Source organism: Periophthalmus magnuspinnatus, chromosome 6 (genome assembly GCF_009829125.3).
Source record: "Periophthalmus magnuspinnatus isolate fPerMag1 chromosome 6, fPerMag1.2.pri, whole genome shotgun sequence".
NCBI classification, from domain to species: Eukaryota; Metazoa; Chordata; class Actinopteri; order Gobiiformes; family Gobiidae; genus Periophthalmus; species Periophthalmus magnuspinnatus.
Genome location: NC_047131.1, coordinates 25,339,212 through 25,365,051, shown reverse-complemented (window position 1 = coordinate 25,365,051; position 25,840 = coordinate 25,339,212). Strand labels below are relative to the sequence as shown.

At 39.6% G+C, this 25,840-nt stretch overlaps 1 protein-coding gene across 3 annotated transcripts in view; it reads right to left on the bottom strand.

Annotated features, from left to right (window-relative positions):
• LOC117371777 (guanine nucleotide-binding protein G(o) subunit alpha) overlaps positions 1 to 25,416 on the bottom strand; it is a 69,722-nt gene extending 44,306 nt beyond the window's left edge. For 2 of the 3 annotated variants that reach the window (XM_033967439.2, XM_033967440.2), the window contains exons 1-3: positions 24,774 to 25,416; positions 23,911 to 23,953; positions 8,759 to 8,900 (exon numbers count right to left, since the gene is read on the bottom strand). In XM_033967439.2, the coding sequence (XP_033823330.1) occupies positions 8,759 to 8,900; positions 23,911 to 23,953; positions 24,774 to 24,891 (303 nt within the window). In that variant the 5' untranslated portion in view covers positions 24,892 to 25,416. The remainder of the gene's footprint in view (positions 1 to 8,758; positions 8,901 to 23,910; positions 23,954 to 24,773) is intronic. The other variant, XM_033967441.2, reaches the window with a different exon arrangement.
• Between the last annotated feature and the right edge of the window lie 424 nt (positions 25,417 to 25,840).

The window sequence follows — 25,840 nt, the reverse complement described above, 5'->3', positions numbered from 1 at the left end:
GAAAAGGCTTGGTCTCCTCATTACTGTGAGCTGTCATGCGTGTTTGCAAACATGCGCTGTATGTCTGAGCCATGAACTGACACACCATCATTGACATTTTGCTGTTTTGCAGAAACATAAAAAAATAATTGTTTGCTATGACAACAACACAAATAAAAACAACCAAACCAACAATATCGATTATTCAAATCTAGACTTGTTTGCCATGTTTTCAGTATTGTAAAATTGGTCCATTGTCTTGACAAATGTATCCAAAATCACGCTCATACCAATATCAATATGTTGGTAAGAGCATGACACAGTATTATTAAAAAGATAATGCGGAACAATTAACTTAAGCAGCCAGAACAATGAACAGGGCACAGGATATAGTATTCTGCTCTGACTGATATAAAGTGTGCTGTGTTGTCTATTCATCATCATGTGGTCCACCTGGGGGACATCATTCAGCTCTGCCTTAGAGCGGCCTGTCTCTGGAGAGTTGAGTCCATGCTCTGTCTCTCTCAGCACCTGAGAACCCAGTCCCTGGCTGCACAGGCCCACATCTCTGAACTATACTGGACACAGGCGTCACACTGACAGTTGGCTTCACAGCTCACTGCTCACAAACATATATCAGAGGTTGATTTCAGCAACTTGCTGAGGGGATTTTGAGATTTAAAGGAAAAAAAACAAACAACCGCTTTCAAATATAAAGCACCAAAATCTAATACGATGTCTCCCCCATCGTTTCCTCTTGATGAGTGGTTGCTCCTTTGCATATGTAGAATTGTTTTGCCATATATTGGTCATATGTCAGAATTTGAAATTGCATTACGTCTACTATTCCTTACCATGCCAACATTAATGATGCAACTGTACGATAATCTGGTATAGAGAGACAACAGAGATAATTGGAGTTTCTGGTGGATGATATTGCAGCTGCAGATCCATGTGTCCGTCATGAAGCTGGTGACTGAGGGAGGGCGCTGTGCTCTGAGCAGCGTGTTAAGCTCTGCATGTGGAGTCTTTCACAGCTGCGGGACAATTTCTGGAGCTCTGCTGAAGGACTAGCTCTCTGCGCCAGTGCTTCCCCTCCAGCTTCTTCTCTCAGTCATTTTGATCTAATGCAGTTTGACATGGTTTGCAGGCGTACTATCTAAAACCACTGCTCTGAGTTGCACTGGAAAGCATGCAACATGGTAGATCTCATTGGCATTGAACATCAGGGACATGTTATATTAGAAAGTAAAGTGGTGGACAAACTAGAAGCACTCCCCAGAGGCATTGGTAAAACAACAAAAACATCTCATTCTCAATATGGTATTGAGTTCCTGTAGGGTCACTTCTTTTGACAAATGAAAATCTAACAGACAAAGTAACTACTATGAAGTCACATTTTTAATGATTTAAATGATGGCAGCACCATCAAAGTGTTCTTGCTTTGTGTGCGTCTCTTTGGTTGATTTGAATTACTCTAATTAATTAGACTCAAATTGCTATATTCTCATGTCAGATGCATTGATAGAGTAATCAATCAACATGCCTTACCCTTAATTTCAATTTAATTAACAGATTTATCTTAAGGTGTTGTTGAAAGGTATTTACCAGCACCAAAAGCCACCTGAGAGACTAGAAGAAGGAAGTGAAAGGATCCAACAGCACATCATTTCAGAGTCCTTGTCAAGTCCAGATTACTGGAGCCAGTCCCAGACAATGCGGGGTGCCATTAAAACAAACCTGAATGTCTTCACGCCCTGGTCATCACCAGATCCACAACTGAGAGCTGTCAGCTGCTTCACTGGAGTTAAAACTTAAATAGTACCACTGTGTGCACACACTGAAGCTCCTTACATTTACAGTATTTCATTCTGCACAGTTTTGACTGTTAAATCAACAGTTTATTCAGAATTAGTTTGAGTTATTTAACCAATTCACTTATCTTATTTTTTTTTTATTTGAAAGCATGAAATGTACCTCTTCCCCTCAAAACATTTAAAACAGTTTTATCACAAACTGGCCAGATTGCATCTACGGTATATAGACCAGCGACTTGAAACTTTCCACAGCAGTGTTAACTGGTCATTTATCAAGGCACTTTACAGATTTATTAACTCTGTCAATGCACAAATTCAAACCTGACTGGTGACTCCAGGTGTCCTTGAGCATCTTTAAGTGGAATGACTTTACCCAAATATCATTGCTTTGAGATGACTGGAAATCCAGTCAGTTGATTTTGAAATATAAAAAGCACTTAATTTGTTGCTTGCTATCTTTCTGAATAATTTCCATATCTAATAAATTTTGGTTGTTAATACAATTGATTGCAATACATTAAGCTAATTTATTTATGTAGAAATGTTGTTCTCGTAAGTAGTGCACCAAAGACACTGACTCAGCCAGGGAGCCTATCCTAGCTATGGGCCTGGGGTGGGGCGCACACCAGAGAATGGTCAAAAAGATGATATACTGATATATCTAATCTTATGTGGGAATATGACCCAGTTGTAGATGAACATTACAATTAGAGTTCCAGTGGTACGGAGAGAACAAACCCATCCCTAAATCTCAGGTACAGGCTCAGGGTCTGTACTGTTGCTAGGATACGCTTCATTTCTCAGCGGTGACAATCTCACTTTCAACAGCAGCAGACTCTTCTCTCTGCAGTTTATATTTATCCCTTTACCACTGAGTTTTTATCACATTTTATCACATTGTGGGGACTAAAATCTGTATACACACTCACATGACCTGGGACCTGCCTCCCTTGTTTCAGATATGGGTTAAATACAGTCGGTTAAAGTTAGGGTTTAGGTTAAGGTTGAGCAAGTAGGAGCTATGGTTAAGGTTTAAGGTTATGGTTTGTGTGTGTGTATGTGGTATACTGTACTGACAACAGAAGATCTAAAAGCATGCCAGAGTGACTACATGTGTTAATAAGCCAGCATAATCCAGAGTCTAATGACCTCCCATCACAGTGACCTGCAGATAAAAGGTCTTCATGGATCGATTGTACCCACCAATGGGCTGCAATGTACAGAGCTTACTTTATAGATCTACTGAATTAAAGAAAAAAAAAATCTATCAATAAGAAATCAGAGATAAGATCAAAACTTTGCCTATCCCATCACTCAGGAAGAAATTATATAATATTTATATAGACAGTATGTACAGATAAAGTGTCAGTCAACAGCCAGAATCTTATTTAATATTTTATCCATGTGTAACAATGGGAACAAAAATATTTCTATAATATATATATTCCTAGACATGTACTCTGTAAAATGATATCTGGAACCTAGTCATTTGTGATTCGCATGCCCAATGCAACGTTTCATGTTATACATTTTAAACCAGCAAATAAACACAAAACAATGCAAAAAATGCTAGATCATGAGTTCTGAAACAGCAAAGCAATATGACTTTTTTTTTTTAACTTACTGACAATTTTAGTTTTTATTTTGTCTCAATAAAACAAATTAAAATGACTTTCAATGTTAATTTGCTAAACATTATAGATATTGATTTTTTTTTATTTTTATCTTTGGCATGCAGCACAAAACATTGGCATATTAGTTCCTCTGAAGTCTGACCACATGATTTTACTGACAGATTATTTGCTGTAGCTCTCTCTCTCTCTCAAAAAAAGACCCACCATACCACTGTCATACAATATAAGAAATTACTGATTAATTTGATCAACTGCAATTGTCTTATTCTGATTTTAAAGTGTATTTGTTCATTCCATAGCCTGAGTTTGGAAATAGATGAAAAGACAAGAGTAGAAGTGTGGACTCAAGGACAGACTGAGAACAAGAATGGGTGAAATTATTTGAGAATTGAAATGATGAGGGATGTGGGGAGAGAAAGTGAGCTAGTGGAAGGGATAAAACAAAGGGAGGATGCTGCTGCCGAAAATAAACGTGAGGGAGGAGGGGCGAGAATCAAAGCGCTGCACTGCAGGAAGGTGGCGCACTTATACACACACGCACACACACACACTTCACTTCAAATAGACATACTTAATAAAGCATACAACTTCAAACAGCAACTGGATGTGACCACTGACCTTAAGCTGGCAGGAAGCGATCTATAAAAAGAGACTAAATCAAAGCTGCATGCATTACCGATGACTCCCTGATACATGTTTGCTGGACATTTTTCATGTAAAATAACCTATATTAAAATATAGCAATTGGAATGTATTCTTATTAATAGGCATATTTTGTCTGCAAGAGAGCAACAAATTAAAACTATGTTTGCAAGTCAGGAAATGGACATCATTAAAAAAGGTGTGTGCTCAACTGTGAGTCACCATTACTTTTCAGATGTTAATAAAAGGATGGTTTTATTGAGTCAGGCTCTTAACAACAGAAGTCCCATTGGTAGAATAAAAAAAACCCCAAAAACTATTAAACTACTAAACTAAACTACAATTATGATGTTTTCTTTTTAAGGAACAGTTCATTTGTACCAAAGATCAGGAGGTTGTTGACCTCACGCAGTTTTCATTTGATCAGACTTAAACCATAGGGACAAAAGTTCGGATAGTACTACTCTAGGTTGAGGTCAACAATAAAAGCATTATTCAAAACATGGTCATCAGATCAAAGATCATGTGATGGGACTGGAGCTTACTTTGCAGTTACAAGAGAAAAGTCTGGAACATAGTTCAAAGATCTTGCTTCATTCATTTCTTATCTCGTTGTAGTTTGTTGTGCCTAGAAACACTAATTTTAGATTGTGGAGGTACCACTTGCATGACTGCAGACTTATTATCCTCAACATTTGATCATTTGTCTGCACTGACGGTGTTTTAAGTATATACTAAAAAAGGCCTTAACCCTAAAAGGTGCCTTAAATCTGAATTTGAATATATGCATTCTTATGTCACTAACTGAACAGCACCTGTTGGACACACAGGGTGTAGGGGTGTAGTTTTGGAGCACCTATGTGCATGCTACAGTCTCCTTTAATGAGCCTGGTGAGCCGCAGCATCAGAGGGGCGTTGTCCACAGACCGGCCCCTGGACACAGACACACACTGAGGCCCTGAAGGAGAGAGGGCTGCCTCCACAAAATCAGCAGAGATCAGTCTGCTGACTGAGCTCCTCCTAGTTTTGTGTCCTTTCATGGCGTCCCTCTGTTCCCACCCCCTCACTCTCATCTCACTCCCCTCTCTCCCTTCAAGAGTCCATTGAGACCGAAAGTGTTTTTCTGTTATGAGCTGTCTGTGTGTACGTGTGCCGCTGCATGTGCATGTGTGTTTGTGTGTGCATGTACAGGAGCAGCTGGGTCCTTAATTTACTTCTTTGAAACAGGGACAAAGGTAAAAACAATACTAAAACTGAGCCACTATTAAAGTGAAGTTAGAGATGTGCTGTATGTTTTAAGACCTTTATTTAGTCCTTTTAGAGATGTGTAAAAAGATGGCAGCTGCAGACATCACCATAACCTGCTGTGCTATAAACCACAACTTTAACAATGGCTACAGGTGACTGTGGTTACGTAATCTTAACAATGTTTGCATCTAAATAATTCAGAATTGGTGCAGGAAGATAACATTTCATACCACTTCTGTTCAGATGAGCACAGTGTGTCCTTCTCTCTCACATCTCCTCTGAGCAGGTCTGAAGACATCCAACACTTTACTGCTGAGCGCGCATGCACAAACATAATGTACGGGTGGGAAGCTGCACTGGGAGAATAGTGTGGATGCACTCAAGCAATTAGTGTATAGAAAATGGAGCCCTAGGCCAGTGGATCCTACACTGGCACACACTCAGGAGGAAGAAAGATGATGTGAATCCATTGCTTGCAATTGCTCTAGGCTTACTTTTAAAATCTGGTGATGCTATTCAGGGGATACTGTAGTTATTCCCAAAACATGAAAGGCTCCTAAATCCTTTGTATCATGCATACACATACTACACAAAATTTCATGTAATCTTTATTAAGATTAACAGATTAATGATTGAGTTCATTGGTTAAATCACTAAATGGAGCTGCAAAATGCTTGTTGTTTAACCCAGTTAAAACCTCTTGAAGATTCATAGTGTGGGGCTGTCTATTTCCAGCCTGTTATCATTGTACATGTGAGCTAGTGTATGCGTCCCAGCGCCCTTGGACACAAGCTTGTGGAATGTGTTGAGAGGAAGGCAAAACACAGTGTTACCACAGTAACTACCCAGGTCACAGGCACAAATGGAGGTGCCATCACCAAATGAAGATAAAATGGGCAGGACAGGAAGAGCTGTGTATTTGTGTTGGGGAGTTATGGTCCAACAGCTTCTTGGTGGCTGGAGGAGTACCCCACATGGGTGACATTTACAGGAAATGGAAAGCCCACAGGTTGATTCTGCTCCACTGTCACTTTCACTCCTTTTTTTCTCTTTTCATTACATGCATTTATCCATAAGTTAATAAAGAATTCTCACAGCTTTACATTAAAGTGGGATGAGCTGGACATTCCAGTAACACATAACCTCTGTCCTTAATGCCCACCTTACCGCATGCATTTAGAATTGAAACAAATTTCCCTGGGACCATGAGCCCTTCCTTCACCTCTGACAGGAAAGCAGTATCACATATATTATCAAAGGTACACACAAACACACACAGATATTGTATTCTGATCAATAGGTGTATTGTTATTTCAGTATCAATAGACGCCTTGTGAATAAAAATATGCTATGCCTTTGGAAAAGGTTAAGAGCAGTGGCATGTGCCTTTCTGGTGGTTGTGCTTCTACTGCTGTGTGTGTTTGAGAGATAATGTGAGCCTGGGTAATGATAGCCTTCTCATTATGGACTATTTTGGTGAGCTTATCCAAGTACATTCTGTCTGTTCGTTATTATTCACTCCAACTTCCATCAAATATATTGTGGTGCATTTCACAAAGCACACTTGAACCAGCAGCTAACATCATGGAAAATAAATGTCCACTGTCATAATTGTGTTAGTGAAGACAATACAATATTCTTAATTTAAAAAAGAAAACAATATCCTGTGGGCATAAAACCCTGATGAATAAAAGGTATAATCAACCATATAATAAAATCATTATGTATTTTGTCTTACAGGACACATCCCTCTTCAGCCTGTGCAAAAATGCAAGACTAAAAAAGATAAAGGTAACACCATTAGTAGTGGAACAAATGACTAATTGCATCAAGATGCTAGACTATTATCATAGAATAAAGGCTCTGAGACTCTAAACATGGCATGCCATTAAGTGCTTAAATTGAAAAGTATACAACTTCCATTGCAATTTAATTAAGCGGTTCAGTTTACTTAAAGAGTATTGCCCCTTCATTATATCCAATCCTGGAACAATCAATCAACAAAAAAGACCATTCCCATGGTTATGTAAGAAATTAACCTCAAGCCATCACTATTAGCAGACAGTAATGAAATAGTGCGTATCTACAGTTTTCCATTATAATCCCCCAATTAACGTATCATACTGAACTTGTGTGCTTGGGGATTTAGAGGACTTGGAAGCAGGGCTAAGTTAGACTGGCATGATGAGAATTTGGCAAGAACTTGACGGGGTTAGCTGGCAGCCCTTCACATCAGCTCAATGAATCAGGGCTACCCACAGTGGGTACTGTTTATAAATCAAATTGATGAATAGCTGTCAGTTATAGCCAAAGTCGATGTTGATGCAGACTGGCATATTTTATAGTTTACAGCAACATCAAGACGATAAGACAGCATTACAGTGAAGTCAAAGTACAATGTCTGGATACTGTCCACACTTTTAAGTAGGGTATGAATCCTTAAGTCCCTGGCCATTTGATTCAATTTTGATTATTGGGGTCCCAGTTTGATTCGAAAATGATTCTTGATTCTAAAACTATAAAAAATTCAATTCTGAAGTTATTTTTCTTTCAAAAACAAATAACATTTTGCTTTATACATGTCAAGTTCTGGTGGAGAATCCATCAGAAAACTATCATTTAAAACCCCAGCAAAATGTAAACATTTTAAGAAAATTCTAAATGTAATATAGCTAGTTTGTGGTGCACTTATTTTGAAATCAGATCTGAATTTTCAACAAGACAAATACAGAGAAAATCCACTTCAACCTTCCATGCAGAAATTGTGTATACAGCCTCTATAAATCTGTTTAAACAGGGCACAGCGACAGTCTTTGGCAGTGACTCAATCCCAGTGCTTCCTGTCCACTGGTGTGTGTCGGCCACACTAGCTCCGACAATTTCAATTTCTGACAGATCAATTCCAGGCTACAAGAGATTTACTGCCGGAATTAGTGGTGCTTACAGACAGACACATTCCACTGTTCATCTCTGAGCATAAATATTGGGAATCGGCACAGTCCTTTATGAGAGTGGGTGGAATCTGCCAATGCTTGTCTTTTATCACTAACTCATCATAAAAACAAAGAAAAGTAAGTAAAGTATAAATGTGCTCATGTATTTCCATTAGCATTCAAAATTGACACAATCCATTAACTACACATTCTGAAGCATAGCAAATATGTGTGTTTAAATACATGCATATAGATACAATGCAAGTGGCGAGATCTTATGTGTAGGGTGAAGAAATGACAAAGAATCTTAACTGGAAGCAGCTAAATTGGGTTTTGTCTGACTGAGTTCACAGTTTTGAACTTGAGATGAGACACAATGTTCACATGTTTCCGTCTGTGGTGGTGCTCTGCGTGAAAATTAATGTAGTAGTGAAGAGACTTGTGTGGAGTAAGCGCTATGAGATTTGGTCAGACCGGTTTGTGTGGTGTGCGGGTGAGAGCTGACCTTGCGCTCTTTGTCCCCGTACTCCAGACCCAGCGTATCCATAGCACGGACGATGGCGGCAAGCGATTGGATGGTGTTGCTGTACACGACTGGCTTGTACTGCTTCACATCATCACCGGAGAAACCATCCTCATGAATGATCCTGAAGAAAACACAAAATGCTTTAGGTCCACATAATTACAATGTTTACTTTATGTTTGATGCACCAAAAGACAAAAACAGCTAACAACTGATCCAACCCACAGTAATACAAACATTATTCATTTAAAGGTGTACATGTGAGTGTATGGTCCCTGACCTGCTCATCTCCATGGAGATGTAAATGCTTTGCCATTGTGCACCTTTAATTTATTCTATTTTAACTTACTACTACAACTTTTGTGTTGATACTTCAGTGATGACAATCAATCAATCAATCAAATAACTTTATTCTGTGGGGGCTATTAAAGCACATTGAAAAGCCTTCTAACAACAGAAGGACAGGCCAGTGTCAGGCGGTCCCATGTCTGGGCAGTTTGAGTGAGATAGGGGACAGCCCTCAGGACAAAGTGCTAATACATTTCCAGTTGCTCTGTGCTCTCAGCGTGACACAGAGACATTGAAGTCTTGTTTTAGTCCTCTCTGGGTGAGGTCTACACAGGTGGCCGGAGAACTATTATGACCAAAACCTCAAAGACAGAGGCAGAAGGGCGAAGGCGAATTGTGGACAAGCCATAATAAGTAGTCTGCACTGACATTTAGGCACATGGTGTGAGCGGCAGCTTATCCCGCTGCTTTAAATGTCAATGTTGTCTCTAAGTGAAGCTAACACATGAGCCCCAGTCACACAGTTACAGAAGCAAACAGACAAGTTCCACAGATGGCTGAGATGGGTACGAGGAAGGGCCACACACAGTGCCAACAACAGTACACCTGATTTACACAGGGAAAGAACAGAGGAATGGAAAAACAGACAGGCTGAGACCACACCATCTGAAGCTAAAGAACATGAAGCACTTTTGACAACTGATTTCATAAAATGAGGCGAATCAAAACTTCAGACTGAAAAGTCTGGCTAGTGTTCATTTGTTAAGATGAATGTAGTAGTTTATTCATTGTTCACTGTTTCATTTCATTGTCATGGTGAGTCAGTTTACCAAAAATGTTGACAGGCAAAATAATCACAGTAAAAACTTCTCCTTTTTTTAGACCAAGTCTTTGACTAATATCAGATGGTCAGATTTTGATATAGCACTTTTCCACCTCAAAGCATTCAATATCTGTAATAATCAGAACTGTTTGTTGTTTCTTTGTAATGACCATCAAAATAAATACTGACACTACTTCTGATGGTCAGATGTTAATCACCACACACGGCCTATAGCAACCAATCAAATGACTCAGAGTTCTTTACAAAAAATTACCCTCTATACAGACTCACAATTTGCAATGTGCTCAAACAGGAGTGTACAGAGAAATGTATTCATACTCCTATATGTCAAATTTTTAACCAACTAATAAAATCATAATTTAGAACAGACACACATTATTATTATTATAATTTTAACTACTGCATCACAGAGTATGAGAGCAGAGAGTACCCTCAGTCCACTCTGCTCTGATGTACAGTGCATCCACGTTTACATTGTGTATGTGTGTGCTGTGGTCTGGAGGACAGCATGGTCACTGCAGTGTAACGTTTCAGATCAATCAGGCAGCAAGCCAGGCCTATATAAATAAATCCCGCTTCTGTTTACACAAGTGACTTTCAAAATGAGGGCCACTGTTCTATAACGGGACAGGGCCGGATATGTTCTTATCTGTATGTTGTACTCATCGTGTCAGTCTGACCACATCCAGGGCTCCAGCATGGCTCCTCCTCACAGACATCACTATCTGCACAACAGCTCTCTGAATGCAGGTCTTTGCTTTCTCTTTTCTATTCTGCTCTTAAGGTGAAACCAGGACAAACGCTTAATTGGACACTGCAGTCTCAGCGGAAGGGACTCGAGATGCCAAGAAATGCAGTAACATGACAACAGGCTAAAATACATTCTAAGGATGCCCTGTAGTCTCTAACAATAGCCACTGTATCAAGTCCTTTTAAGTGTCAGGCTGCTCTATATTGATGTAATATTTCTTGTATATTCAAAAATAAGTTAAGTGCAGAGAAGTGGGATGTGTACCAGCCTTTCAAATGCAAGCCAACAAAATTAGTAACCTTGACACTGCCAGTATCTGCATTATCTGCATTATCTGCATTATCACTGTGGGACCGTCAAATCCACTTACATACCACTAAAGTCAGGGGAAAGTAAGAGAAGTGACTATGTCTTTCTCAGAAGTGCAGAGTGTTTGGTAGAAAGACCTGCTGACAAGAGCCTCCATGCATGAGGACGTTTCTCATTACCCACACTCTGAGCCCTTCTGTCAGCCGGGACAGCCTTGTGTTTGTGTGCACTTTGCCTTTGCCCTGGCACTATCTGAATGGTGACCTGAAACATAGTTTAGTTCCACACTGAGCCCGGCAGATGGACAGAGAGACAGGCATATGGGCCATTTAAATGAGAGGTGATTCTGTGATGTCACTATGTGGGTATTTTATGCATGCCACATAACAGGTGTTCAGGTTAATACTACGCGTCAGTAAGGCATCATTTATCACTTAAATCATCAGGGTTAATGTTTTTCAATGGCCATGAGTGGACCACTTTTGGCTTTGTGTAGTGTTTATGTATATCAATAGACACAACCAGGCATACTAGGGTAATACTAAACCTACTGATGTAGATAAACTGTTAAGCAGGAGATATATATTTCCTCTCATAAGAACATTTGAGTATCCCAAGTGCAATGTTGAACACACAGAACACCACTCTGCACGCTATGAATTTATTATTGTGAAGCTGAGCCACTGTCTGTTGGTATGGACAATTAAGTTTCTCTTGGTGATTTGTAAACTTGCAAGTCGACTTTGTTGACGCAACACCTGTGTTGAAACTAGCTACTATGCCATAGTGCGACTGGTGAAGTGTGAACTACTACAAAACTGTGCTATTATTATTAGTAGTAGACCTAGAGTCAAAATTCTGCATATCAGATACCTTTTGATCAACAAGCATTTTAAGAGAGCTTATGAAAATGTAACTGTTTATTATAAGCTACATAAAATATCAAACTTTCCGATCAAACTATCAAACTTTAGAAAAAGCATATCAAATAGAATTGTGCAGTCAAGCGTTTCACTTCTTACACATTGCATCATTGCACAGGCCAGTATTTCAGACAACCACAGATATGCGACTACAGTACTTCAACACACCCCTCTGCCTTTTCTGTGCCATTATCCCACACATATTTATACCGACTCTCTCCTGTCTCTACAAAGCACTATGCAATTAGCCTCTTATCTGCATTCTGTACAGCTACACAACTGTTTGTCCTGACACACACAGGCCTGTTATCACTATGCAATGCACCGAGTCACTTTGTGGTTTGGGTTGTGACAAAGTGCACAGTGGCCCTCTCCTGTCAACACTGACCGACAGTTACTTGCACAATGCTCGTGAGTCAATGCTACTGCCAGAACAGAGGAGGTGAAAGAGGGAAAAATGTGCCGGCTGATAATGGATATGAGAGAGTGGAGAAAAGAGCGAAGTTATCGGTGAAATGGAGGCTAAAAATAACCAAACATGTCAAGACTACAGCCCCCTGACAACAGCACGCACACACACAGAGGGAGCATCAGCTGCTGTGTCACTTGGCTCCAGTCACTCGCGTTGCACCTTGAGGTCAAGCAGCAGCATCCTGAACTCACATATCATAACACAATGGACCCAGTTTAAGTGTAATATGTGGCCTCTTGTCAAACCATTAAAGAAAAGATAGAGTAATATGCTTTCTTTTGTCTGCTAATAATATCCAAAGACACAACTGGGTCATCATTTTAAATTACAATATTGCCAATAATAATATATTGCAAAAAAAAAGTTCAATGCTTGCTCCTTTACGGTATGTCATTGTACACATCAACACGGCAAAGTGCTGCAATGTAGGACCTTGCTTCTGGCAGCTGAATCCTACATTCAGAACTCACTGCTTAAGAAAAAAAAAAAAGAAGTGCAAAGTAAGTAAAGAGCAGTGGCCGTGTATGGGGAGCTGGAAGGAATTTTCAGAGCAATGGCATGGTTAATTTGGTATGATTAAAAGGTCTTAAAATATATTAGATTAGGACAAAAGAGGAAAGCACAATGTAAGTAATCTATTCTTTAAGAGTTACCAGACAGTTAAGTCATTGATTTAATATTTTAGTCAATGGGATAGCCTTGATTTACAGTAGAAAACCAAATTCAGTTGCATGAGGTTAAACAAGAAAGGTGCAGTTACGCAATTTATAAGGCTTTAGTTAGAGAACCTTAGGAGACATTTTCCGCATCCATTACAAAGTTCCGCTGGGTTAACATGCCAAGAGTGGTGGGCAGCCACTGAGCGGCAACCAGGGAATAATTCAACATCTATCTTGGCCACTGGTCCTAACTGAGCTTTTCAAGTTCAAAGGAGGAATACCGACTACACTGAGAAATTCTCCCTAGAAAGATGACTCAAACATCGGCTGGTAAAGTGTTCATGGTGAATTTGTGTAGCAGGGGTCATTGTGAGTGTAGAAAAACATCTGGCAGAGCATAACTTACAACATTTTGAACTGTTGCCAATGTAATTAACATTTAACACACTAATTATTATCAAATGGTATAGTTCTCAAGTCCATAACAGTGTGATTGATGCGGCACGATATGGAAACAATTTCATTAGCAATAATTCAAAACCATGAGAGCAAGGTGAAAGGAAAACTACGCTGCTCTCTCAGATAGCTCTTTAATGAGAAGTAGGCTCAAATTCATGCCATAGTAAGGTGTGTAAAATGATCCACTACTACACATTTACCTCCATTTGAAAAATCTATTGGATTATCAATACGCTGTGTCCTTCACATATTGGGTTGCAGTGGATTCAATAAAATATACATTTGCTACCATTTCTCAGATGTTGCTTGCATGGATGGCAGTTGCATATTCTGTCTGTCTAACGAATCCCTGGGCTCCTGCAGGCTCTGGGCTTGGTCATGTGGCCCGTGAAGAGCTGCAGTGTCGAGGGACTTTGTCTGCTCTGCCTTAGTTCATCTGGGATGTGAGGAGGAGAGTAAAACGTCAGGCAGAATAATTACACTTTGAGATTTGCATCTGGGAAGACCTCATTAAAAGTGTCTACCATTTCTGTGTCTCCCTGTCACATGCTCCTGCTCTATCGACAGCTCTGCTCGGCTGCTTTTCATTCCCCTTCTGCAACTTATTTTGACTAACTCACCACTGCCACTAATTATTTGGCTCCTTTTTCTCACTTTTGTGGTGGTTCCTGGCCCTTTCCATTTGCAAGTAACCTATTAATTAAAAACACAGGTTGTCATGCCCTTTATCTACCCTTGGGGCCTGTGTCCATGGGGAGAATATGCTTTAACATTTTGTGACAGTAGCAGCAGCAAAGTCACAATGTTAGCCATAACAATAGTTGGGTAACAACAGCTTCTTCACTCCAAAGACTTAAAAAGACAAAACTATAAAGCTTATTAAAATGCTAATCCTCTTTCAAATAATCTGCATATAAACATTGGCTTTGCTGACACTCTACGCAAAGTATATACAAGGATAGAAAAAAAAAAATTATATAATCTTTTACATACTTTTACATAAGAGCCATGTAGTCTCTTTTAATAGCGTATGATCACAAAATGTTTAGTTTTAAGATCTTTCTGAAATGTTACATAGTGCACCTTGAAGATGTAGAGAGTCACCTAAGATGTCTCAAACAAGTCATTTGAAGGTGGTAATTCAGAATTTTGTCAAAATTGGATAGTAATAATTGTGGCATTGGTTTGTTAGTGCTTTACAGACAGCTCAGCAGCTCTGTGAAAAGGTCAGCATGGGTCTGAACAGGAATTATTGTGAGTCCCCAAAAATATAAATGCCAAACATAAGAGGACAGTGAAAAGACACAGTTTACAATACCCTCATTTAAATTAACAGTGTAGATATGTATTGTAGAATGACCCACAGCTGCCCTGTGCTTCCAAACCACAGAAGTGACTCTTGCTCCCAGGAGCTGATGATGGCATCAATATAATGCTGTATGAGGAAACACCCAGTTAGTTACAGTCACTTAGAGTTAAGACTAAGATGGATGGAAGCTTCAGCAGCTATTTAGAAGCACAGAGACAGACAGGAAGCGAGACGGAGATGAGTGGGACCCAGGTTTAATCAGGTCGTCCCACATACAAGGTCCAAATGTAATTATTCAGCCATCCTCTGCTCCCCAGAGCCCATTCTAATTACTTACTTCAAGGAATTCAAAATAGCAGGCAAAGAAAAGCTGAGGGATTTGGTGGAAACAACAGACTGCATCCAGTATAGATTGATGATGCACATAATATAATGCAATCTGATGCAAGAGTGGAGTGTAGATGTGAAAATAACCCAAATAACCCAAGTCCCAAAGCTAGATTCACACCTTTCTTACAAAGAAAAGTTATTCAGTGTATCTGTACTTTAGGTCAAACAGCCCCACATTCAATGCACTCAAGAGCTACAGAGAGCACCACTGCCACATCAGCTGACTCTTATCAGCTGAGTGTGGCCACTGAAACAGGACTGCTTTGTCACACAGCACCCAACTCCAATCTGTAAGAGAAAAGTTACACAGACAGAAAAGGGAAGAAAAAAAAAACAACACAAAAAAGTCAAAGTCAAATGTTAAAAACAATAGTGTTTTTACCTATATAGTGGCACTATATACACTGACTGAAATGTAGTGCATGACAAATTGGAAAGTCTCATTTTCTTATGATTTTATATTAGACGTTATTGCTTGGGTAAAAAATATACCTCTCTGCCTATGAACAAATGACACAAACAACTTCAGTCAATATTACTCCTGTATAAAACAACAGAAGTGGCAGGTTAATTCATGGTCAATAAAAAACATACAAAAAGGTGCAATAATAACTAAATTGCATATTTTTATGCGCCAATCAAAGCAGGAAGTGGATGTTAAGAAAAGGGCGGTGGGGGTAGGATGAACAGATAAGGGCCTGCCAAAATTTGGGTAACTTTTAAAGATTTCTACAGCAATATTTTTAATAATACTAATGGCTTGGATTTATATACCTCTTAAAGATTCCCAAAGTTCAGTGCATCATTCATTCCACATTCAGTGATGTTAAGCTACTATTGTTACCACAGCTGCCCTGGTGCAGACTGATGGAAGCAAGGCTTCCGGTCCATATCATCAGCCAATGCGACCATCACCAATCATTCACACACCACATTCATAGTAGGTGGGTGAAGTGTGTCTTGCTCAAGGACACAGTGACAGTACACGCTGGGGCAAGTGAGAGACAATCTTCTGTGTTAATTTGTCCTTTTGAATTTCCTGTCTTTTTGTTTTAACAGGCCTATAATACATTAAGGATGTGCAGTCTAGCTACAAGAGAAAAGACTGCAGATAGCGAATGTGTATTAAGTGGAAAATTGACATGTGTAAAGGCATAATTGCAGAATGCTTCGCTAGAGTTTTCTGATTTGACAAACAATCCATGGTCATCAAGCTGTGTATGAATGACGTGAATTCAGCACAACAAACGCACACGCCCAGCATGAACATGTTAGCTCACACATGAAAACACTGCCACTGTAAGACTGCAAGCTTTACTGATATTTCACAGTTCAGCGGCAGGTAATCAAATCATTCAGCTAGTGAATAGGCCTACAGCTAGATTCAGCCAATGAAGGGAAAGGATTTGGTTGACGGAATACTTCAGATGACCAGTTAGGGGCAAACTCTTTATGTGCGATGTCCCAGAGCCCCAGTGTTGTTTCTTGGTCCCAGCGAAGCAAGCTAATCATTATCGAGGAGTTCAGAGTCCGGTGGAGGAGCGGCCTTTGCACTGCTTTGCTCCTCGTCAAAGCGCTCCTCTTCTTCCCTTGTCATTCACAGCAGATAACTTAATAAGTGTGAAAACCTCCTTGTGCTTGTGCTCAGTCTCTCCTGAATTACACCAGTCCTCCTCAGCCCGACTGCTCTCCCTGCACCCATACATCATTTTACCATAGCCCATAATTGAATTCTTCTCACTTCTGCAGGAGGTGCCACTCAAGCAGTTTTTACTGTTCTAGCAATTCTATTTAGACAGTCCAAATCCTATCATAAGACTCTCAGGAAAAATGTAGCCCTCCAAGACAATGGGAAGAATTTGAATGAGTTGTGATATTTTTCCACAATGACAACTAATTATTTTTTTTCTTGACCAATGACTGCAATCAGTTTGTATTTTGATAACAAAACAGACATTCAAGATAATAAACTATGAGTTGCAAAAGGGGTATAATGGGCAACAGTAGCTCAGTTCGTAGAGTGTTTCTCCTCTGATCTGAAGGGCAGCAGTTCGAATCCCACTCTTGACATAAACATCATTGTTTGAGGGGTCAGATCCAATGACCCACAGGTTGGCAGTGTGATTCTAGCTCCCACAGATGAAGGCTTATTGTGTCCGTAAATAATTGCCTCAGATTATCCACTAATGTCGGTTTACTCATAAGGCATACCTAAACAACGTTATTGATAATATCTGGATCAAAACCCCAAAAGCCTATCATCATGTTGAAGCCAGTTAAACCTATATTGCTGCTTAAAAGGTCTGTAAATTGTCCATTAGCAATAGCAGCACCTTTTGTTTTTTGTTCTTTAAATTTGCCAAACAGCTTTAGAAAATCTTTTAGAATTGTTTAATTGAGTAACTATTATGAATTGCTTTTTCTGGACTCGGTTATTCTTGAAGGAAATTACGGCAAAAAGTTTGTCAACTGGAAAAAAATAGGTCAGGCAAATGGATCTGAGGAAAACAATTTTCTAAAACACTCTGGACTGCACTTACAAATGCTCTGGTCTCTTTGCTGCATTAAATCCACCTAAACAACATAACAGTTTGCCATGTATTGACAGGCTTTAACATTTTAAAATAGCTTTCAGTGAGGGCCAGGCTTTTCTCCTCTCAAACTTCCTATTCTCCAGCACTCTTGTTATCTTGCTCTCCAGTCACTTCAGCTTTTCATCCCTCCTCTTCCTCCTATAAAGCTTTGAGCACTTACTTCATTAAAACTCAATTTTTTCACCATCCTGTCCCATTTTGAGCACAACACCGCTACCTTTTTCACTCACATTTCTCTACCCCCTTTTATTCAGTTTTTTCTCAGGCTTAAACCTAATTATCTGGGAGCTGGGGAAGCCACACACAAGTTGGCCCATACACACACAATGGGCATAGGCTGTGGGAAGCGGTGCACCCGGGAGGGACGGGACGCATTTGTTCTCCCTTTGGCCAGTCGCCTCCAATCACATCAGGATGACCACCAGCACCCACACAAGGGAGAGCCAGTGGTACTTATTACTGGATGCATAACCACGAGCCACATAAAACAGTAACTTTTCTAATGCAGTAAATTGGAACAAGTCAACAGAAAGTTTAAGTATAATGACCCAGGAAATTATTTTGTGTATCACCTATAAGACAGTCCTTCTGAAAGCAATATATGACATTTCACCCCTTTCAGCTTAATATAAGAAGTACACTATAAAAATGTAATTTGCTTCTACTTTAAATCTGTCACACAACCATAAAAAACAGAGAGATTGGTACCAGTTTTTCTGCTAAACAAGATGGAAACACATATGCACAGTGAGTCGCTGGAACAGTCTAACAGTCTGCAGCTGGCCAGCGACTAACCCTAAACACGCCCTCTTTCCTCACACAGATGGTGCCACTGTATGCACTGTTCAGTTTATGATATGATTATCAGACATTATGCATCCCACTGCTAATACTCACAGAAAAGGCAAAGCTGTATTTTGCATAAAACCATAAACTTTAGGGAGGGTCCAGTATGATTTTGTTATTTTTTTTAACCATTGCCAATAGCTGATATTAAAATCTATAGCAAGGTGCACAAATTGTAGTAAAGTTTACAAAGTAACTTGACTGTAATTTGTTGTCCTTGAATATTGTGTTGAAGATGCAGCCACATCTCTCCAACTAAACTCTGTTTAAAAAAACACATCTGATGTACTGAGGGCAACCTGGAAATGCCACAGTGGCACACAGACACTGTTACAGCTTAAAAATATCACAACTAAATTGTCGTGATTTCATTAAATTATAATTAAATTGAGATAAGGACGTTCTGTGACATTAAGTGATAATAGAAAACCATTAAAAGGATTAAAGCCAGAAAGATTGTTATTTTTAACTCTGGCATCAAACTAGATTTTACTATCAATCGTTTCTAGTCCACAAACACTTTTTGAATCAGTTCCCACAACTATTTTTAATTTCTTCACACACAGAGTTGCACCTGTACTCCCTGTTGTGAAGATCAACACCGTCTTGGGCATTTGTCCTTTGGAAAATAAATGACAACTAGTCAGTCTGAATTTAAAAGACAGGCTCCACTAGCAAAAATTAGATCATTATACAACAGCCTTCTTTCACTTTGTCAAAAGTGATAATAAACTTCAGGGATCACATGCACAGCTGCGACACACCAAACTGAGTCTAATCTAATCCACTCATCTCAGCCCAGTCTGCACACACACACACACACACACACACACACACACACACACCGCTGGTCACTTGAGCAAAGCCCAGATGTTCAAAGCGCTGTGAAGGAAAACGTAGTTAGGGCTTTCTACTCCTCTGATGAGGTGCCGGAAATAGCCCTCTGTCTCTGAACGTTAAGGCAGCCCCAGCAGCCCCACATCCACAAGGCACTTAAAAGCAGCTTCCACTCTCTAATGATATCTTTCCACCAGAAATGCAAACATCTATAAGAGGAAAGCAGAGCAGCAGAATGCTGCTGATGCAATTAAGACAGTGAAGGACTGGTGTACCACTCAATATACTTCAAGCCCCTTGCACATCTTATGACCAAAAAAACCTCAACATTGATTTATTCAGGCTAATAGCACTGCCCACTGTTACTTAAGCATCCTTAATAACATTTTTATGTATAGTCATTCAATTCTAGTGTCATTCAATTAGGGAAAAACATCTGAATGTTTCTGACAGATAATGTAATGGCATATAGAGAGTGAATATAATGCTCTTTTTTTTTTAAATCAATGTTTATGTCTAGGAGGAAGATAGATAGAAAACTAAAATATAAATGTGGTTTCCAAAGACGGGACTGGGAGATACTGATCAGGAGACAGCCTCTAAAATTGTTTATTTCCCTAGTAATTTAAAAGAGAACAATCCAATCTGTAACTATTACAGATGCTCACAGGGTCTAGGTCAGGGCTAACATGTCAGGATAATACGCATTATCATTTACTGGTTGAAGACAAAATGTGAGCCTCCTTAAGCCAACACTCGAGGTAGGTGGTCCAGAAAGGATTCCAAGACATTTTATATTATGACAAATACTTAATGATAATGGATATTTTAGTGAAATAACTTCAAACACAATATAATAAAAATACAGTAAAAGCTGTAAATTTTGTTTTGGAAAATAATTAGACCTCAGTTTCATGTTGCAGCAGGCATCCTCGCCTGGTTGCAATTATTTAGGGGTCCCAGCCTGAAAAGTTTGGGTTTGCATGGTTTAAATAACACATGGAATCAAACGCATTTAGAAAACGTCTTTTAAGTTGCAATTTGAGCAACCAAGCCAAGCAGTGCTTGTCTAGTAAAATCTAAAATCATCTTGTGTCAAAAGTACAATTAAATAGTTACGACTTATATCCAAATAATCCCATTTTCCCTTCACTTCTGCCCATTTGAAGCATAGTTGTGGTCATGGTGTCCTTTAGTACACCTTAAAGGCCACTGAGCAGACTGCATCAACCGCAGTTCTGAACATCTCATTAACTTGTGTTGTAGTCCTGTGCTACGAAGGCCATGCCGCACCACACTCTCTACATGTGTTTTTACAACCGTAGAAGGCAGGTTGTTTTAGAGGCTTGCAAATACGTACTGAGAACAAAAGCAGGCTCAAACAACGCTGAATAACCCCCACGATAAATCTATGGAGGAACTGGACATCTGAGGAGATTCCTACTAAGTGCACATGTGAAGCAGGAGATGACAAGTGCAGCACCAACTTTTAACACTTTGTTGTTTATAGCTTTGCGTTTGTTATGATTAGATGTTAGTTAGAAATACAGGACAGGAGGGGAGGAGCTTGTCTGGTCTGTGACCTGTGTTTAAGTGACAGGGTTAGTGGAATAGCGGGACTATTACACATGTGTGGAGGAACATGTGGCTGTTCTGGACCATCTTTGCTTCATGGAAAAACAATACATTTATTCAGGAAAGATGTGGTTTACATCTGTGAGTGTGATTGAGCAGATCTAACATAGGGCTGTGTTTAAGGAGACGTTTGTGACACATGAGGCTATATTGTAAGTCCACCTGTCTGACCAGTGCACCTGTCTGACCAGTGCAATGTCATCTTTAGCTTTTCTTCATGAAAGTACATTTTGTGTAGTAGTAGTAGTGCATTACACATCTGTAGAGCTGTCACTCATATGGTTCTAGATGCATAATAATTACATAGATAACAATAGCACTGAAGGTTCAGCTGCATAAATGAGGAGTAGGTGTAGGACAAATCTGTGAATAGCTCACTGATAAGTCCTGTTTGTACAAATGGGGTGTGAAATACAGTTCAACATATATAAATATTAATAAATTATAGGTCTAGACTTCTCTAATTTGACTCCAAATTGGCTCAGTATATAAGCATTTAACATATTAGTAAAAATAAATACAGTATACTAATTTGCAATGTAGTTTGTATAAAAAGCTGCGTTATTAAATTGTTTTTGACTAAATATTGATATCCACCCCAAGTCTGCTTGCTTACCCATAAAAGTTCCTATACGCTACTGATTTTGATAAGGAGAGACTTACATCCAGATAAAGGCTCAACCACATCCAGTATAAAACAATGAACTTTTTAGACAACCTTGGACAAAATTCCACTAAATTTATTTAGTTAAGTGAACAGAAACTGTGTCCAAGAGCATTCATCAAAATAAAAAATGTTTAGTATTCAATATAATTAATCGAAAACTAAACATTTTATGTCAGATGATATTGTCAAGTGTTTTTATATAGAGTATCTTCAGTACTTATTTGAACATACATGAGTTTCTAGAGAGAAGCGTTCACATATATTTTTCCAAAAGCACTTCCTGTTTCACTGAAGGAAAAAAAAGGTGTTCAAGGACACTTGGAACTCTAATGCAAATGTATTCTCTGGGGAAATTTAGGTGTAGGTAAAGTGAACGATGTGGTCAACCAATCAAACGAAAGATGTTTTCATTTACCAAAGACACAGTGGGCCACGCAGTGTCCTTGTCTTGTAAATCCATTATAATATAATCGTAACAGAAAAATGGACTGCATTTCCATTCAATTGGTTGTGGAGGCATGCATTACAATATGCTCTGTGTGTGACATATTCTATACAACATTCAATTAGTCAATCACTGGGCAGTCTGGACTATTAACTGAAAAACAAATGTCTCATTCCTAGCCACTGTTTTGATGTGATACGTCAAGCCACAACCACATCTAAAGCTTATTATCAGCTCAAACTTCCATGGCTATCTGTTGATGACGCTAGGGAGGAGATTGAGAATAAACCTTATGTCATGAATGGGATTAGATAAAATGACAAGGGGAGCAGGGATTATGCCACAACAGTGGAGCCAATGTCAGGGATTATTTAGGTGAATAAATGCAATATTGTAGCATTGCAAGCTTGGTTACAATCGGAGATTTTAGGAGAAAATAGAAGGCACCAATACATGTTTATTTCCAAATGACCCTTTGTAACGTGCAGACTTTTGATGAGATATGAAAGATTAGTTAAACCATTGACTATATTCAAGACTCAAGGCTACAGGCAGATAATGACACTCCTTAAACAGCACAGCAATTAATATTTTACTACATGTAAAGTTTACACCTAACAGTTTTGACCTGCCCCCTATCTCTGTCCATTTCCCTGTAGTTCCTTATGATTGTTCAGAAAAATCTGACTTTGGGTAATACATAAAAATGTCTTACAAATGCCACTTAGGAATTTTTCAACAACAAAAACATGTATCTGAAACTTTGCTGCATGCTGCAATGAAATGCTACTGTGGAGAGTCTTGGCCTATCAGTTCTGCAGTTTCAAGCAGGAAGTCAACACTTTGAAGATCAGTATTGCGGTTTACAAGGAAGAAAAATACAATTATAGTTTATATACTTCATAGTTCAATACTAAATATTTGGGAAAAAGAATAATATTTCTACTTTAAAGTAACATGCAGGCACTGAGCTAAAAAGTAGCATGTAGGTGCTATGTAATAAACAAGACTAGTAACAAATTAAACAAAATGGGACAAAAATCCCTTGTTCTTTATCACAAGGAAAACAATCATTATCCCCAGTCAATACTAGCAAGTCACAATATAAAAGGGAGGTCTACAAGAATTAACATAAGAAGCAGCATGAACCAATCACTGACTGACCTTTCACAAACTCCACACTTACGACATACACCCTGTGTCTCACGTCAATCAAATGGGTGTTTGTTTTGCTTCCCCCAAGTGTCACCTTTGATTGATAATGGATGTAACTATTTCTAGAGACCTGTTACTACTGAGGGGCCATGGGTAGTGACTGTAAATGTTATGTATCACATTTCATTACCTTGGCTTGGTCTAATTTACCATCTTTCTCAGGTGTATTATTCCATGAATTCCCAGCGGTTTTGACAATTACTGAACAAGCAATCATCATTTATCTTGATGTCAGCCTAGGAGCAACTTCACATGTTTGATGGGATGGGGCAGAAAGCAAAGCGTGGCCAACTGTTTTACAAAGCCAGTTACTCTTGAGGTCAGGGAAGGGATCACCAGACATAGTTTAACCATAAAGACAAGGATAATCACAGCAAGCTGCAAATTAGTTCTCATAACACTAAAGTCGCCAAAAGAAAGGTACAAAAAAGGAGAAAATGAAAGACAACCACACTAAAGGGTTATTAGACCGTGCATTATTTAAGACTTACTTCATCTGTTTGACGATGGTGCTTTTCCCTGACTCTCCAGCCCCTGGGGGAGAAGAGACAAGAAGACAATGTAAACAGGCTGCATGTGTGTTTGCGTGAGCGAGCAAGATGGAGACAGAGAGGGGGGTGGGAGAGAGGAAAGAAAGGAAGAATCAGCCTCTTTAAAGCAAAGTGAATAAGCGCGGCACTGGGTGGAGATAAAAAGATGCAGAGAGAGTGGCCGCTACACCATTTTCTTCTGTTCCAGCCAGGATCTTACTTCATTCCGGTTAATAATAAAGACTAAAAGCTTACAGGTAATTTTCCACTAGGAATCAGTGAATCAATGCTTTAGCACTTGTGCAGGGCCTGCTATTGCTGCCATTTTTCATGCACAGCTCTGCAGTTACATAGAGATTCTAACCAAGGGCCTTGTTAAGTCTGTCTTTTTTGGCAATACACTGAGTACTAGGTTACTACTTCACATAAGAAGCTAACAATTCCCTGTCTAACTTGGATTTGCAATCACCACATAACATTATTGGCCTGCACAGTATGTAGGTTACTTAAATAAGCCTAACAGTTGATAGGTGTAGATGGGATTAAGGATTTTACAATGTACATAGAAAATCTGGCTGGTTGAATAAAAGCAACATGCCTCCTTCTCCTCCAGCTTGATGGCTGCTAATGATGTAACATGGAAGCAGGGTGTGTTAAGGAAGCAACATCCATCAGAGAACAATCGTTTTGAAACACATTGCGTTTCAGTTTACGTCGCAACTGTAAAATCATAGTCGTGTCTGATTTAGTGGCAGCCCACCCCCACACACCACACCTATCATGAGGCAGGCCCAGCGATGGAGAAGGGAGCAGGCGTCTCTTACCGAGCAGCAGCAGTTTGACATCTTTGGCCGCGGTCAGACCGTCCTCCTTCAGGTTTTTCTCGATGGCTTTGCTCCGGTCCAGAGCCGCCCTCTCCTCTGCGCTCAGGGTACATCCCATGGTTAGAGAACACAGCTTGATAGCCTTAGCGGTACCGGGGCCCACGGAGAAAAATACCAATTAATCACTTTAACTTGAGCGTTAACGCAAATCTCTGGCAAATCCCGCTGTCTTTCTGTGCGTAATTTCCTCCTCGTGTGCCCGCTATCTCTCTGTGGCTCTCTGGGCAGCCTCTCGCCCTCACGATCCGTTAAAGCATTTAAATCACTCGGTGAGACACGGAGACAGCGCGCTGGTTTCTTCAGGCGTGGTGTGGATTGCTGCTGGTCAGTCGGTGCGTCCGTGCGCCTTCTCTCCGCGGCGTTCCCGTCTGTAAATCACGATTACCGTTGTTTTTCCCTCGCTGGTAGTGTGTGTTAATGGGCGGTAGTGAGCAGCGATTGCATCGTTTGCTTCCAGCTCAGCGTGGACCTTGGTGCGGCAGGGACTCGCTGTGATCGCTTCTGCCTCCCGGTCGCTCCGGTTGGGGTTCGCTCGGTGCTCGGTCGCTCCGATCGTTCAATTGCAGCTTGTTGACGTCACGGCATTGAAAAAAAGTTGGGTCGTGGGCTGAACGCGCTCAGTGACGCCGCCTGCTGCCGTGTCAAGGCTTTTCTATCATTATGTTGGGTTTGTACCATTTTGTTATAGATCCATGAGTTCATAGTTTGATGAACTATGATGAAATGAGTAAATAAATGGCCACATGAAATTTAAATTTAGTAGACCAAGTGCTGTCTCAAAATAAAATGAGAAAAAAACACCACTTAGGCCTTTTCTTTTATTTTCTTTTTTTAATCCAGTTTGAGTTTCTTTTAATTGAATAATCTCTTAAAATAAGATCTTTGTGTTCTGGGGAAATTAAGAATCAGGCAGTGGCTCACCACATGCAGGACCTGCCATTTCTTTAAATCAGAAGATATGGTTTGGTTTTGTTAATTTAATGGCGTTCTTAATAACCAAAAAAAAA